Here is a 17,913-nt window from a genome sequence, read left to right as displayed (position 1 = left end):
TTAGATGAATCATATGTTTCAATATTCATGAACTGACATGTATATTCCCTAACACGAATATATTCTTTTCAACTCCAATACATCCAAGTTCACAGCCATGCAGCAGAATTATTTATAAAGAGTAATTTCTTGTTAAAAGTATAAAAAAAAAAAATCAGAGATAAATGAAAATTGACTCCGATAAATCAATGAGAGCTGTCAGACTTTCAGCATTATCTGTGTTATGAAGATTTACATGCATATTTACATTACATACATCATACCACATTTCACACACTGTAATAATAATGTATTATGTGTGATAAATGGCTTTGTAGTGCATGCTTGTCAGTATAAATCATACTTTCATCGCATCCCAATGGGAGCACTTACTGAAATCAGATTTCCAGCGTCATGTTTGATTGATGTCATAACCTGGAAAGATTCTTATGGAGTGGGGCATTCATATACATGTCATATCATCAGGCAAATATGTTCCTAATAACATCTGAAATCATTTCAGAGCTGCATTAGAGAAATGAAAGCCATCGTGTAATCGCATTAGACATGGTATGAACAGTTGTGAACTATGGATGAATGAGAGACATATGAGAGGTATGAACACTGAATACTAATGCCAACTAAACACAAACCCTGCCCTCAGAGTTTCATTTGTTTAGAAACAGAAAATGACAAATCAGAATAGGAATCTCATGTACGTAACTGCTTAGCTAATAAAGGAAACATGCAGCGCACTTTGAGGTTGCCGTGACATCACCGAGTCTCCTCCCACTGGGACAGACAATTCTTCACACTCAGCCCATATCTCCTGTCATTGACACTTTAGTGACATAAGTGTGCCAGTCAATAAAGGTCCAAGCACAGGAACTCTCATTCATGTTCCTCTTCAGAGTCATGCACGTTCACAAGCCTCTCCCAACGACCAAACCTTAGACCGGTCAGCGGTAGCACACCTCAGAAATCTCCATTGCAAGTTCTAGAAATTCACTGGTTTCCTGGCACACATTAAGGAGGTTACAATCCAGATTCACACTGCAGTCACAGTAATCCTTCCCTTGATTCTGGTCACTGGAGGCGTCAAAGTACTTACAGGACGGGAAACATCGTGTCACTGCCCGTCCGCATGCGCCTGGCAACGTGACTACGATGTCATAGAAACGGCAGAAGAGACAGGCCAGCAAGATTGTGGCACAGTCCTCTGTGATAAAGAAAGAAGAGAAAAGTAAACTGAGAGACACAGTGGAGTGGTGAAAGTACAGACTGTGTTTTCTTGCTGTTTTGAATAAGAGCATTAGTTAAATGGACGCATGTAAATGTATCTGGAACATCTGAAAGTACGGTGATGAGGATGACAGTGAGCTGATTGTGACAGTGCTGAATCCAATCTGTAAGTGAATTTATCTGTTCTATAGCTGAATGAATCTGATCACGATGGTGCTGAATCTAATCTATAAGTGAATAAATCTGTTCAATGGGTGATGAATCTGATCTATAGGTGAATGAATCTGTTCTATAGGTGAATGAATCTGATCACACTTTTAATGGTGTCCCTAATAATGTCATATTTGCATATTAACTTGAGTAGTGCATTGAAGATCATATGTAGATGCAAGCTGTCTTATTTCATGACCATATTACTACAAATTGTTCAACAACTTGTTTATTATCAATTAAAATGGATCAATGTCATTCTTTCCAAAGCTTTGTTCAGGTAGGAGATGGTCTTTTACACAAGTTATTATCTGAAAATGACAGAGTATTTTCAGACAGTTCCTAAGCAATCAGACAAAATGGATCACTCTATCAAGTCTGTCTGTAAGGAGCATCTGCATCTCGCTGTGTGCAACCATCTCCAAAATGATTAACAGTCGCTGTTGTTTGATTGTCATCTCCACCCATCCTCCCGCATGTATAATTCAACTAATTACCACTCTCTTTCACAGGCAGCCAAAAAAAGGACAGCTATCCATAAGCCTAATTGTGCACCATTAAAATTTCACAGTAAAAGGGTATCAATCAACCCTCATCGAGGGAAGAAAGTGGAACAAGTATTATGATTGGGATCCCAGGATGTTCACTCAATGCCAGCAAAGTCCCTGCCTCACCTCAAAGCTATTACAGCTAGTTCCTCATTAAAACTGTTAGTTTTGCACTAAACAGTTCACAGTCTTCTTTAAAAGACATAAGTGGGTTGCTATAATACAGGGGATTTACAGATAGGAAGCATCAGTGGATTCATAATCATATTTCACCACTTAGCCGCATTGTGAGAGTGCAGGAATCGAAAGGAGAGGGGTGTGCTGCTGTGGTAGGTACACTGCCAAGGGAGAAGACAGAGCATCAACAGGACATTATCTCAGCATAAGGGCTGTTTATCCTCGTGCTGTGAAAACAGGCTAAAATAAGCCTGAGATCAGTCAGAGTGTGGGAGCTTCAAAAGATTAGCTCAAAGGATAAATGCACCACTCAATCTACACCTGAATGAAAACTTCCAATCATGATGGATCTTTGTGTCAGGTGTATAGTCCAAGAGAGAAAATGAGGTGTATATAGGTCTGATATCAAAAAAAGGGAGGTTGGTAATAATAACAACATACGCTGTGGTAGAAGCACCTGTAGTTCAATCTGTAACTGTTTATGAAGAGCAAAATCCAGAAACTGTCAAAAAGGTTACACATTTAGAGATGTGATGAAATATGAAGAATATGCCATGTTTTCCAGTTTTCTCATAGACCCCACACAATGCATCAGTCTCATTCACAAACCTTTTCAGTGCTGCTGGCAAAGGTAAAAGGCACCCATAAAATAGCACTCAAACCATTTCGTCTCATGAATGTTTTAACACAGCCCTATAATTGTTTAAGACCTGATGTGAAACAGAATGCGTTATATTGGTGTTTCAGCCCCTCAACTGGAGGCTTGTTCTGCAGTCTTAAAAACCTTCAAGGAATGTGATAACTTACACAAGTGTCTAAAAATATGACCGTTTAGCAGCAGTGATCACATCGTCATGACTGCATTTCCTTTGTAGAACTGAGTAGAGTAAGAACAAATTCAACTACCAAGACAGTGTAAGTGACTGCACCTCCAGCGTCAGGCTGATGGGATTCGAAGGAAGTGAATCCGCTGCTGCTCAAAGTTTTCTCCTTCGAACACAGAGACGTCCTGGATCCAGCCCACTCACTGCCCCCCAGAGAGACCTCAGACCGGGAGTCCACATCGTTTGGATCGTGTTCAGAGATGGTACTCAGTCTCCGAACCCCGCTAACCACGACTTCACTCATAATGATCTCGGTTTAAAAAAAAACTTTTTACAGACAGGCTACCAGGTTTAACAATATTTTAAGAAAGAACATACAAAAGACAACAATATTTTAAAAGAGCTACAAAGATGAAAGAGCGTGACATCTTAAAGTGCTCTATAAAATGGTTGATTTGTTCTCGTTGTTGCCAGATGTTTTGTCAACGGGCTGGCAATGATATGTAAAGTAGCATGTAATTTCAGGAATTAATTATTAAATTATTAATTTTGATACGTAAAACCGAAAAGCGAGATCCCGTAGGAAGGTCTTAAGAGGACAGGTTTTAAGGTTACGACAATGGACTTGGCAAAATGCTGGAACACAGTGCATTTGAGTGTTAATCACAATATTCTTTTGCTGCCATCATGTAAAGCACAATACCATAGAAAATAATAAATGTAGTGGTTGATAAATTATTTTTAATGATTATTATAGCCTATAATTTGGTGATCTCTATCGCGTTTTGTTACATAGCAGAAAAATTGCGAACATGTGGTCTGATGCTCCTTTACAATTAGACAATCATATGGCAAAGGGACACATATTTAGATAACGTACTTTCACCTAATAACTGTGAAATCCAAAAATGATGTGATTATTCATCCTACCAGTTCTAAGCTGTGGGTAGGCTAGGCCTAGTATTTGCAGTAGACTAACCAGTCTCTGAACGTTCTTGATTACCAAACTATTTTGTGCATTCAGTAAGCACCATAGGTGTGCAAACACATTTACAAATAATTTGACGGAGCTTTACCCAGCAAATAATCAACAAGTAACAAGTAAATCTGACATTCAGTACTATAACAGTGCTGTTGAAAGGCGTTACCTTATTTAGGAGAGAAGATGTGTTTGAGTCTGCCCTTCGTCCCGGCACAACACATTCACCCCAGTCTCTGACTGCGCTGCGTTTGAGCGCTCAAGACTTGTTCATTGTACTACACTCTAATTAGTGTGCTCACGGCTACACGTAATGCACTACTGAGGAATGTATTAGAGCAAAGTAAAAACGATAGACAGAGAAGACGTTTCATTCTTACCATGTAAATTATGCAGAGCAGCCTCCCGTTGTGATATTTATTTCACATTTGAGTCGCTTCGCACCGTCATTCGTACATGCACATTAAATTTGTCCTGTGATCTTAGCTGACGAGAGACTATACCTATTTCTAATTTTTAACCATATATCATTTATTATTTGGCATGTGATCATAGTTAGGCATCGTAAGTATTATTAATTTTATACCTGTGTATGACAGAATTACAAATTACACTAGTGCGTTAGGTCCTAGGGTTGACACGGACTCGGTCAAAGAGAGCACGTGAGAACATGTCTTGCGGTATCAGTAGCACATGTTCCAAACTGATGCGGTCCTATCCATCCTTCCTTTGGAGATAGTGATCCGGGAGCTTAGCAATTGTTAAAACATTACATATGCCACAGAGACATGACTGTGGAGACCAAGGAATGAAAAGTGGTCGGGCCAGGTAACAACGTATGTGGATATCTGGAAGATGATTTACGTCGTATTTACAAATGCACAACTTTACCATCACTCTCTCAGAAACGGACAGTGCTGGTAGAGACTGGTGAATGGCAGCATGAGTAGAAAGGACTAATGCACTGTAATATTTTTTTAAATGTAGAATTTATTTATAAAGCACAACATCGCCCATTCATACAAACAAGTGTATTTGTGTAAAAAGTTATGGGCCCACAGATCCTCCATTAAAGTCAAGTGTTGGTTAACAGTTTCGACAATGAAAGAACATCAATTAAATCAGAAATCATATATCCCTCTAGTCTCAGGAAATGGTACATATATGAGCATTCAGGCCATATTTAGTGTCCTCTCTTTTTCTCATCTTAATCGGTCTCTGCTGTGATTTTTTTTCCCCAATCCCCTTATTATTCCTCCATCAGATCACTTGGAGGTATGTATTTGGCATTAACCGTTCACAACAGTTAAATCCCTTCATGTCATTTTCTCATTTATTTTCACTGGAGTGACAATATTTCACTCCATCAAATCATTACATGCTGGAGATACTGAAAGGGACTATGCAAAAAAAGGTAATACATGATAGTAATTTTTTTGTTTTGCAGTCTTTGGTAAATGTATTTAATAATTTCATCAATAAAGAAAGAATGACCTACCAAAACTAGACAAAGTGTTGCTTTATACAAATACAAGAAAAAAGTTTGATTGAGTTCTGCTGGTTAATTATTTTAGACATTGAAGAACAAATTAGTTTTGATATTTTGTGAGGGAGGTGCTGTTAACACAACAGAAATTCAGTGATAATTTTACATGTAAAAACAAAACATGAAATGAAGAAACAATCTAAATTTAAGAAATACAAACATTCATCAAGTGCTGGTTACAAATGTTTCCCTTTGGTTTGGTTCTACCTTGAAAAACAGAGGTAAAAGGTACAATAAAACATTCACAAGTTTTGATAACCACTTCTAAGTAGTCCAACACAGAGGACCACATCTGACCAACAATGGTGATCAAATATACAGTATTTGAGGCAGTGGTGACAAACTCAGGGCTGAACCATCTAGGACATGGGAGACATAAATGGACTTATGTGCTTTACTGTACGTTTGCTGGCCCCATATGAGCTTCTGACATTGCCTTATGCTCTCTATCTGTGGGCACATGGTCACTATGTCATTACCCACACACACTGAAGCCCTTTTAGTACCAATGAGGTCCATCCATGGTATACAAACAATCACCGTTACAGCAATATTATAAATAAATAACAGAGTTGTTCCCAAGTGGAATATGTTTCTATTGAACTCCATAGAAATGGGCTCTACCAGTCTGTCAGTACATTGTCTAGCTGTCAATGAGGGCTTAGATATCCAGCTGTGGAATGAAGCTTCTTGGCTCTCAGGAAAATGTGGGCGGACAAGCAGGCTGGACATCAAGAGTAGCATGGTCAATGTTGCTGTTGCCATGGTATTCGGTGTCCTGGTCTAGATCTGAGCTGGGCTCCTCCATCATTCTTGGAGACACGGAATTCTCACAATCCTCCCCTTCCAGCTGTTCCTCTCTCAGTCTGGAGAGGTGCCCAAACACAGCAACAATCACAATCGCGCTAAAAATCTTTTTCATGAATCATTTTCACAAACTGTGCAGAAAAGTGTTACAAAACATCCTGATACAAATGAAAAAATTAAAAAATTTTAACAACACTGAATTATATAATACAATATTATGTAAGGTATTATAAGGGTTATTACTCCAAGTTTATAAACCAATGACACAAATGTTTGATCATTAGCTGGCTCATTTTTCACAGCCCAGTTTTTCAGCAACATCATGGCAACTGACTAAGAGCACTCTGTGGCTACTGATTAGAAGGTTTACACTGCAAGCTGTTCATGGTTACTGATTTGGAGGATCTCTATGGCAACCAAGCAGAGAATGTCCATGGCAACTGATTAATCTATGGCTATGGTAACCATGGGCTGTTTGTGGATTAGAGCATGGGTATGAGGGTGTGAGGCACTCACTGAGCAGTGTTTGGGGAGAAGTCCAGACTGGAGTCACTGTGTAAGCTATCATCATGGTCCTGAGGATGCTGCTCCTCCTGCATCACACTGGCCAGACTCCTCAGACTGGAACCGCCCACAGAGGCAGAGCCATACAATGGCAGAGTACTGTCCATCATTGCTGCCTAAACAAACAGACGAGGGTTGATTAGCAGTCATTTCCAACACACACACACACACACACACACAGGGTCCTCCACAGAAATTAGTTAAACTTCAATGCTTCAATAGAAAATGTACGAACAACTGGCAGAAAAAAAAAATCCAAATTAAAAAATCAAAAACTCAGCTAATGGTTTCAGTATGATGTGTAGAGAATGAATAACAAAAGAAACAGGGCAAATAAACATTTTCTGATATGCCCCTGATGACACATAACAGTGGGCTGTCCATCCCCTCACCCCCACCTGTAGTGCTGATATAGCTGGGCTGTGTCCCAAACTGGACTGGATGCTCTTCACCAGAGACGGAGTCCTACTCAACAGACACAGAGCATCACGGTCAGAGACACAGGGAGCATTGTCCAATATTCTCCAAAGGAAAAACACTCAGAGCTGATTAGCACAGACATGCATTTCCTGGAGAAATGGTTAAATGTGTGAACTCTACACCCCTCATTGCAGACTCAACTCATGTACTCAGAAACTCATGCTAATGTTCAACAGAATGTGTGTGCGTGTTGCTGCCTTTGAGTTCCGACGTGATACATGAAATTTTTAACAATTTTTTGTTGATAAATATGTCAAATATAACAAGAAAATACTGTAGAAACATTTGTGTGTGTATCAAAATGTCTAGTGTGTAGAAGAGTAAGTCCTTAGAGAGGAGATATGGTAGAAACTATACCCTGTGATCTTCTGTGGCCTTCTCTTCTGAAACTCAAGCTCATCCACAGTCCAGACGGCCCCCTTCACATTCTCTACTCTCACAAAGCACTTATGCAGACTGAGATTATGGCGAACTGCATTCTGAATGAGACACACACAAACACAGCCACAGTCACATCATCTTTCACATTTCAAAGATATGTTCTCTGTGTTCTAGTGGTCTGGACATCATTTCAAGAATGTAGAAAAACCATGGAAAATATGTTTTACCAAATATGAATTACCTTCCATGTGGCTGCATTTCGTCTGAAATATGCAAATGTTCGAGTGAACCAGTTGTAGATCTCGTTTAGTGTTAGCTGCTTTTCTGGTGACTCAAATATTGCCTGTAGTGTGAAGAACACGCAATTATTACAAGTTTGTACTAAACCCCTTACACTCAGCAGATTTGTCATCACTACGGCTGATAACAGATCACAGTTGTGATTGTGTGTGTGCCCTTACAGTGACTGAGTGTATAGTATCACCCCAGACCGTATTCAACAGACACACAGACATTAGCACAGTAAAACACAGAGATCAGACAGGCACATGGAAACATGCAAACATGTGGGATAATGTGAGATGTGGAGGTGGTGCTGTGTGACACATGGTTCCTTACCTGCCTTATTAGAGCTGCATATGTGAACGGAGGCCTGACCTCAGCACTCAGATAAAACTCCTTGTTTTGCACAATGTCTGTCAGGTACAGGCACAGTAATGTCATCAGGCCAGCAACAGCACGGGGCTTTATTATTTATCACTATTTATTATTAACAGCACATTTCCGTAGATTTTGCACAAAGTGAGACGAGCTAAATAGCTCCTCCAAACATATGCTCTCTAAAAGTAATCATGTCAATGTTACACTGTCACTGATGGTAGTTTGTGCTCATCTTTGCGTAACTGAGTTTAACAGAGAAAATATGCAACCTCTAACAACAACCAAAAATGAACAATAATTATGACATGTGAACCTAAGACTCCTTTTTCAACCTATAAATCACAATGAAAAACATGAGCTAAAACACTGCGTGCATTTCACTCTATGTATTAGCTCATGAGAAAGAATTTGATAAAAGTCTTTTTTTTTTTCCCCGGAGATAACGCAAACAAGTCACCCATCCACACACAGTGTCAGTGTCACAGAGTCAGTGACCCTGGATCCTCACCTTGGTCCATGGACACATTGTACTTGTCTAAGTAGCGTTTGCGGACAGGTCCGCCTCCTCCACTGTGCAGACTGTTTGGGATGATGACAGAGGGGGATTGTGGGAGAGGGGTGATGGGGGTTGAGGGGGCTGTGGCACTCTGGGATAGACTCATGGAGGTCAGAGTCTTGGGAATGGCTGCCTTGGCAAGGGTGAGGTTGGACACCAGGTTGACCTGGAGAAGTCAGAGAAAATGTCAGTACTTCAGTGAGGTGTGGGGATAGGAAGCATTAAAAGGTGTGTATGGAAGTGTGGTCGTGCTTCTCTGTTAATCACCGGCTGAAGTGGCGGTTTGGGCTCGGTCGATTTCACGTGCAGGTGAGCCATCATGGCTTGGAGACGCTCTTTGTCTTTTGCGAGCTGCGTCATAGAAAAAATAAGAAAAACAAACATTCCACAGCATGAAACATGACACGCTACAGCAAAATGCTCGGACGGGAACGCACTCCTGACGAAAGCTGCGTGTCACAGAAAAATGAGCTTTCTCTCAGCGCCCGTTACTGAACAAATACATGCAAAAGTTCACCATTACTCTTTACGTGTTCTGGAGTGTTCCTGAACTCCAACTGAAATATCATATACATATATAAAATATGACATAAAGAGAAAATCCACGTACCTGCAATTCCAGCTGCTGAACAACCTGCATCTGAACTCTACATTGCGCTGTGCTCTTGTCATCCAGTGCATGCTCAGTGTTCAAATGTCTGTTAAATAAAGCACAGTGGGTCTAAGAGCAAGAAATGACAGTTTCTGCCATTGTGTCTGAGAACAATTATCACAAACACACAGAAACTTTAGATTTCATGTTGACGCTTATACAAATACAAATAAAATTAAGAATTAGGCAATGATCCCTTTTTTGCTTAATGTCTTTTTAATAGTGAATATTATGGAAATGGACAGGATATAGAAATGGGCATAGCTAGAATGTTTTGCTCAGTTTGAACACTAGGGGTCACTGTAGTTAAAAGAAATATACAAAATGTCCTGTGTTATGTATAGTTCACCAACCAACTGTGATCTCAAGGTCAATCTATAAAACTAATTTAACTTTGCCTTTCTGATTCAGCAAAATAAATAAATAGTGCATCTTAGATTAAAATTAAACTTGGCGACAACACAATTTCTGTGTGAAAATGATATAACTTGAGGAGGGCTGTTTTTGTAATGTTACTCAGACAAGATTTTTGGTCATACTCTAATCAGAATGGAAGCATAAAGAAAACAGCTTTGAGTGCTCTTTGTGTAAAGATAACTGTTATATTAAATTACAAATTTAAACATGAAAAAGTTCACATAAAACAACAGATAACAGAACTCGACACAAAACACACTGATCTACTGCTTCACTCATTATATTTTTTCAAATTGAGAAACAGGATTTAACACTGGCCTATTTTGATCCTGAACAGCTTGTATCAAGATACATGGGGTTTACTTTTAGATATTTTTCATACAATCTACAGTAAAAGCATATTTTTAGTATACAGATTAAAAGTAACTACATATCTACACTCAGAATCAGTCCTACTTTCAGACAGATGGGATTTAATAGAGTTAAAGTAATAAGTTTTATGGGTTTCAAAACAGTTTTTCAGGCTTCAGCTACAGACGGACAGAGGAACAAAGAGTTCTGTTGTGGCAATAGAGAGGGCGGGGTGTGCAGCCCGGGGTCAGGGTCATGGGAGGGGGATGGGGAGGGGGTAACCGAAACGTCTGCATGCACACACATAAACATCCTCCTGTTGTTTGTTTTGGGAGGGGCGGACAGGATCACCATGGGTACTGTGTTTATCAGAGGAATGAGGTAAACCTTGAGGAGGCCAACAGAAACACATATCCACAGGGGAGGGAGGGATGGAGTGAGGGAGGGAAAGGGAGGGAGGGAGAGAGAGAGAGACGGTGAGAGAGAGAGAGACAGAGAGAGAGAGAGAGAGAGAGATAAAGAGCGCACAAAGACAAAGACAGCTGAGTGAGGAAGTGGGGAGAAAAAGTAAGTGACTCAGAGCAAGTGTATAAGAAAACACTATGAAAGAGGAGGGGAGGAAGTAGAGAGAGACGGGAGTGAAAAAAAAGAAGGTTTAACCATGTTAAAGAGGGTGAGATTACTACACCATCTCAGTAGACTCTAATCCCTGAAGTGAGAGGAGGTCAAACAGGAGTGATTTAATAACCGTTTGGATGTGAATGATTACTATTACATTATCACTCACTTGAGAAATGACTGGAAATCTCCAAAGACAGCTTCACAGCCAGGCCACTTACACACACCATGTGCATAGAGAGGATGGGAGGACTGCGAATGACCGTCCTGAGTACTGGAGAGAAAAAAAAAAAAACAGTAATGAGTGTTACTCAATGCAGCACAGCAGTCTCAGGGCATTCTGAGGAAATTGACAGAGCTTTCTGAATGATTCGACCTATGGCAAAAAGAAAGAATGAAAGAGAGAGAGAGAGAGGGAGAGAGAGAGAACCTCATACAGAGTGTTAAAGAAGAGGGTGCAAACCACTGGATGGATTCTACAAAAATTCCACTTGCTGGAATTTTTGTAGAATCTACACTAGATTCAAGACACAGTCTATTTTTGCCTAATCTTGGAGTCTATCTGGTTGCCTTCTTTTCACTGCCATCAGATAAAACAACAGTGGTGTTTACGCTGCTGCCAGAGTAAACCATGCAACTGTAAAGTTTATGTGTGTCTATGTGTGTATATATGTGTAGATGTGTTCTGGTATGTATGTGTTGTAAGTATGTATGTGTGTGTATGTGTTGAATGGAAGCTGGATAAGTGTGTCTCTTGAGTAGTGGTCTGGTTTGTGTTGTATACAGATGATGTGTCCTATGACCAGCTAACCTCAACCGAAAAACACATCAGGACACACACACACACACACACACACACACACACACACACACACAATCCACAGGAAAGGGAGAGCGAGAGAGAGAGAGAGAGAGAGAGAGAGAGAGAGAGAGAAGACCAGCGTTTGAGCCACAAACTATGTCTAACATCACTGCTTGTAAACTCCACTAAAATGTCTGTTTTTCATACAGAATACAGGGCTAAATAAAGCAGCCCATAGACTTGTTTATGCTCTAAATCTCTAAATGATTTCAGAAAATCTGCTTAAACCACTGCACTTTATTCCATATGGGAGAAACATTTCTGATACAAAAAGACAAAGGTGGACCGATATCCAGCATCTATCACCTGGGTTAACAAAGACAAAGAACAAATTGCAATTTCATTAATTACGCGCACACTCTCTCTTTGTTTGTGTGTGTGTGTGTGTGCGTGTGAGTGACAGAGAGAGAGAGAGAGAGAGAGAGAGAGAGAGAAACACTAAGTCAAAGAGAAACATAGACTGTGTGTGTGTGTGTGTGTATGTGTGTGAGGGAGAGAGAGTAATAAAGAACAATATCTGAGGAGTATCTCCCTCATCCTGAAAATGACGGTGAAGATTTGTACACCCCTCTGCGCCAGTGGATGCACTTAAAGGTTTGAGTTGCAGGCGCCTCCGTGTCGGAGTCAAGTTTACCAGACACATGGAACTGACCACATACTCAGCCTCAACTAATATCACACACACCACAGCTGCACAGACAAAAGAGGCCCAGTACACAAACATCACACATGCGCAGGCCTGTGTGTGCGCGCACAAGCACACAAACACACACACGCACACACACACCCACACCCACACAACCCAATAAAGAACAACAACCAAGCCCTAAACAGGGAATAGTACAAATCCCCTTGATAGGAACATGTCATAAAACAGTCTCACTTCACAGCACTGTAACCTTTGCAGTTTTACTTTAACTATGGTTTTCAAATCATGAAAAACCAGTCTTTCAATCTTGTCATATGACATTTCATAGCCACTTCACAAGCAACCTGACAACAATGCCAAGAAAGTGTTATTAAGCTACAGAGAGAGTGAGAGTGAGAGAGAGAGAGAGAGAGAGAGAGAGAGAGAGAGAAAGAGAGGGACAGAAGGTCCACCACGGATAGAATCTGTACACAAAGTCCTCAGCGTAGAAGCTTAGGGAATGAGGCTCATAATTCACATACAGTGTGTGAAAAGATGCCCCATTAATGCTTTATGACAAACAAGTTTCTTCAGAAGACACTGCAAAACAGGTTTGGATGTGTTTCCTCGGAGGGGAAGCCAGGTGTGGCTGTTTCTCTCGCTCATTTCGCCTCCTGGGCATATTTATGTTTATGTAGATTCTGAGTCAGCAACGTCTCTCTCAAACAAAATAACAACTGTTTGCAACCTCAGAACCGAGGAGCCCACAAGCTCACCCTCTACTCTCTATCAGGGATTGACAGCTTTCCAACAAGAAGAGGCAACAAAACATTCTATTCAGGGTAAATTTTTCATCTGAGCTAAGGCTGCATTATATGGTTAAGAAAAAAAAAATCACATCGCAACAGTGTTTACACATACAGTGATTACGATTTGAATTGTGATATGATAAAGATTCAGCCAAGTTTACATCTTATATTAATGTTGAGTTGTCAAGGCTAAAAGTAAATAAAAGTATAAAACCACACTGAAAAAGGACATTTTGAAATATTTATGTGAACTCAGTAAAACAATTTTGAATAATTCAATTTCTAAATACTGAAATGGTATAAACTGTTAATAACTTAAAAACGGTTTTGTTGCAAAGCACCTCACACTTAAGAAATAATTTAATTTTAATTTTCATTTTTTTAAATTTAGTAACTTTTAAAATAGTGTCAAACACATAAACGCAAACAAAACTTCAGTTAAAACAAACCCCTCATAGGAGAGACAGTGAGCCTGAGCCATGAGGGTACATCAGGTGTGCAGACTAAAAGTAAGGAATGTGTCTCTCAAATATTGGAGACACCTTTGAAATCCTTAAAATACACAGGATTACCTGAACTCTGGTCTAAATTCACACTGAATATTTACGATTTTTCTGAATGTATGCAAATATACCCTACAGCAGTACAGACAAATTTAGCTGGGCTTAATAAATGTCAGAAATACTTGACAGAGCTGTTGCCCCAGAAATGTTGTCTGTTGACTGTTGGTAGCTTTCACCAGCTCTCAGGCCTGTCAGCAGCATTCCGATGAAAATTCTCAGAATGAAAGAGAAAAATATATACTTGAATTACTCCATAGGATACTTCTACACACTCAGACTTAAAGAATGTTCAGAATTCAGAAAGACTCTTTGTTTCTCTGTCATTTTAATATAGTTCTTAGCTTACATCAACTCTACAGATTGGGTTTAATTCATTCCACTGGCTAAGACAGATGCATTTCATGACTGCAACATTAGCCTCTACACAGTTAGGAAGAGCAGGGGTATATAGAGGTCAACGCCCAGTGGCAGCATCTGTGTGTGTGTTAGGATTTCGCTCCTCTTTTCTTTTCTACAACAGTAAACACACAGTGCTGGCGTGTGACACGTGTCAGCAACCATCAGTGAGAGACAGCTCACACCACAGTTGTATTTCTTGGCGTCTATTCTATGTAGAAAAGAGCTGATTTCCGGTTCCCTCAACATATATTTGACCATTTTCAACGGTTTCATACAGTTGTTTCCGTTGGATCTGATTAGTTTGTAATAGCCTTTGCTGCGTAGTAAGCATTACTGCTAGACGAACTCACCATTAGCTCATGATAAAGAGGTTGACGTCATTTCACATTACAAAGCGGCCTGTTTTGCTCTCATTACTTTGCCGTTTTAACAGTGTTTATACTTACTGTAAACAAAAAGCCTTGTTTCGTTTGTGTTGTGTTAACTCCATTCTTTAATTCTGGCCACCATGCTTGAGATACTTGAAAGACAAGCATGAGGAAATGAGATCTTAAATTCTTTATGTTAAAGCTTTCAAAATGGTGACAAGCAGCCGATCATTGAGGTCAAGAGGTTCAAAGAAATATGTGATCCACAGTCAAAATTTTACAGAGAATGGGTCTTAAGCATTATTTTGTCAACATTTAGGTCATGTCATAAATCTGTGGTACAATAATTAGTTTCAATATTAAGGTAGAAGATGTAAGTCAAACAGTGAACTACGTAATGACTTGGTCTCTCCTGCTCGTTGGTCAAATGATGCTGACACGTGTGGTGTGCATTAGGACCGTCAAGTGACGCTTGTCATATTACATGCAGCTTTGCTTTGGTACTGGTGGGTTGTTGGCCTTAAGGCTGGATTCTGCCTAGATTGAATACCTCTCACATTCTTATATATAAGGTCATTTATTCCAGCAGCGACAAAGAAAGCAGAAAATTATACACAATCACCATCAAAGGGGGAAAAATACTATGGTAGGAAAAAACAAACAAACAAAAAAAAAAACTGGTGAACTTAAGCCCTGTAATAACAGTACCCACCTTTCTCTCCTGCCAGGGCGTGGGGTGTGGTGCCCGTTGGTGCTGCCATGGGAGTTTAGGATCTGATTTTTGGGTGTTGAGGGGGACTGGTCCCCTCTGACGCTCTCCTCTTTCCTTCCCTCTGTTGTCGCTCCGGTCGTCTCTTTCCACAGGTGCTGTAGGTCTGCTGGGATAAGATCTGAGAAAACAGAAAAAGGCCATGATTTGTGGTATTTAATACAGCCATCTATTATGAGGCCTGGCCTCCTGTCCTACTGTGATACTGTTAGTAAATATGTGGTACAGGTATATGCGAACGGATATGGACAGGTCCCGATGGTTACGGACGGCTGTTTTAGGGCATTTCAACACAATACAGTTAACAAGGGTGCAAACGTGCAAAATACCCCCAAGTTCAATCATGAAACTAAAAGTCATCTCAGGCTACCTCGGGAGAGCCAAACAGCCGCTTAAATAAAATCATTTTCAGCAAAACACTGTGAGCTGTGTCTAACTCTTGAACTGGGAGGCTAAGACTGAACTGAGCCACTCTAATATTTCCCTGTAAAAGCGAATGGCAGATTGTGTCTTGTGTACACCTGGATTGTTATTGCTTATCTGCTGCTCAAATAACAAGTCAACAGAAAGCTTCATCAATTTATCTTATTGGTCAGGGTTCCAGCCTGACACTTAACAGGTTGATATTTCTAAACAACAAATGTGCTCTATACCTGTAACTTAGCCCTTTGAGGAATGTAGCACTTATAAGACTTGTGTTCATTTAGTCCTCTGGCCAAGTCTTTGTTTATTTTTCCATCTGCTGCTGTCAGTGCAGCTCTTGGCTACTGTATGTCTGCGTGTGTGTGTGTGTGCTCTTACTCTGAGGCAGAGATGCTGGGGGCTGAACAGACAGTAGTCCCTGTCTCTGTAGGTTCAGTAAGTGCTGTTGCTGGACCTGTAGGAGCTGCTGTTGAATAGCCACCTGCTGTGCCACCATCTGTTGCCGAAGAGAAAAAGGAAAAGAGAAGCTCAGTTGGACACAGAGTCACCACCAACAACAATAATGATGATGATGATGATAATAACATCAATAAGCACAGCAATAATTATAATAATAATAAAAGTGATGACAATGATAATATTAACAATTACATCAACAACAGTGTTTACAACAATAACACCACCAACAACAAGGTCATTAACAACATCATTGTCAAGATAATAACAAAAACCAACAATACTTGACTGACAACAATAACAACAACAACTACTACATAGTAATAACCATCACCCTCAGTTGAAAAGCATCTTCAAGTAAACCCTAAATCTCATCATCATTGTAACAGAAACTATGACATAGATTGATTCAATTTAACATGCTCTGTCTTTCACAGTGTGGAGAATTGTAGTCTTTTTCTGTATTACCTCTTTACTCTGTTTCCCAGCATGCTGCTGTTGCTGGAGAAGCTGTAAGTGAAGCTCCTCCTGCTGTTTCTTATAAAACTCCTGAAGCTGTTGCTGAAAACAACATAAAAATTAAATGGTTTCCTAAAACACTCCAGTGTCCTCTCTAACGCCCACTGGGCACAACACTGGGACCATCATAGTAAAGGGGTTTGTAATAGACTCACAGACAGATTGTTTGTGGGGTAAGTGTGTGCGTACCTGCTGTAGCATCAGGGCCTGCTGTTGTTGTAGTAAGAGCTGGAGCTGTTGAGGATTCAGAACCTGCTGCTGGAGAATCTGTTGCATCTGCTGAGGACTCATCATCTGAGGGGCCATCAATGCTACTGATACAGGTACCTGTAACACACATACACACACATTTACTTAACATCTGAAGAGTGATCAATGCTACTGATACAGGCACCTGTAACACACATACACACACATTTACTGAACATCTGAGGAGTGATCAATGCTACTGATACAGGCACCTGTAACACACATACACACACATTTACTTAACATCTGAAGAGTGATCAATGCTACTGATACAGGCACCTGTAACACACATACACACACATTTACTTAACATCTGAAGAGTGATCAATGCTACTGATACAGGCACCTGTAACACACATACACACACATTTACTGAACATCTGAAGAGTGATCAATACTGCTGATACAGGCACCTGTAACACACACACACACACACACACACATTTACTGAACATCTGAAGAGTGATCAATGCTACTGATACAGGCACCTGTAACAGACACACACACACATTTACTGGACATCTGAGGAGCCATCAATGCTACTGATACAGGCACCTGTAACACACATACACACACATTTACTTAACATCTGAAGAGTGATCAATGCTACTGATACAGGCACCTGTAACACACATACACATATTTACTTAACATCTGAGGAGTGATCAGTGCTACTGATACAGGCACCTGTAACACACATACACACACATTTACTGAACATCTGAGGAGTGATCAATGCTACTGATACAGGCACCTGTAACACACATACACACACATTTACTGAACATCTGAGGAGTGATCAATGCTACTGATACAGGCACCTGTAACACACATACACACACATTTACTGAACATCTGAGGAGTAATCAATGCTACT

At 40.2% G+C, this 17,913-nt stretch overlaps 2 protein-coding genes across 2 annotated transcripts in view; both read right to left on the bottom strand.

The window, feature by feature from the left end:
* Positions 1-938: 938 nt before the first annotated feature.
* On the bottom strand, positions 939-3,284 carry LOC115806957 (myoD family inhibitor domain-containing protein 2-like). Its single transcript, XM_030767815.1, has 2 exons — positions 3,086-3,284; positions 939-1,198 (listed from the first exon to the last, which is right to left on the bottom strand). Exons 1-2 carry the CDS (start codon positions 3,282-3,284, stop codon positions 939-941), a joined length of 459 nt encoding a protein of 152 aa, XP_030623675.1.
* Positions 3,285-4,941: 1,657 nt separating this feature from the next.
* foxp1a (forkhead box P1a) overlaps positions 4,942-17,913 on the bottom strand; it is a 29,262-nt gene continuing 16,290 nt past the window's right edge. Inside the window, exons 4-17 of the mRNA XM_030768220.1 lie at positions 16,977-17,114; positions 16,737-16,829; positions 16,191-16,308; positions 15,333-15,510; positions 11,161-11,265; positions 9,564-9,651; positions 9,221-9,304; positions 8,906-9,119; positions 8,356-8,432; positions 7,979-8,080; positions 7,714-7,835; positions 7,275-7,341; positions 6,829-6,992; positions 4,942-6,371 (exon numbers count right to left, since the gene is read on the bottom strand). Coding sequence (XP_030624080.1) covers positions 6,203-6,371; positions 6,829-6,992; positions 7,275-7,341; positions 7,714-7,835; positions 7,979-8,080; positions 8,356-8,432; positions 8,906-9,119; positions 9,221-9,304; positions 9,564-9,651; positions 11,161-11,265; positions 15,333-15,510; positions 16,191-16,308; positions 16,737-16,829; positions 16,977-17,114 — 1,719 coding nt within the window. The 3' untranslated portion in view covers positions 4,942-6,202. The remainder of the gene's footprint in view (positions 6,372-6,828; positions 6,993-7,274; positions 7,342-7,713; positions 7,836-7,978; positions 8,081-8,355; positions 8,433-8,905; positions 9,120-9,220; positions 9,305-9,563; positions 9,652-11,160; positions 11,266-15,332; positions 15,511-16,190; positions 16,309-16,736; positions 16,830-16,976; positions 17,115-17,913) is intronic.

This window comes from Chanos chanos, chromosome 3 (assembly GCF_902362185.1).
Source record: "Chanos chanos chromosome 3, fChaCha1.1, whole genome shotgun sequence".
NCBI lineage: Eukaryota > Metazoa > Chordata > Actinopteri > Gonorynchiformes > Chanidae > Chanos > Chanos chanos.
This window is presented reverse-complemented; position numbering and strand designations above follow the sequence as displayed.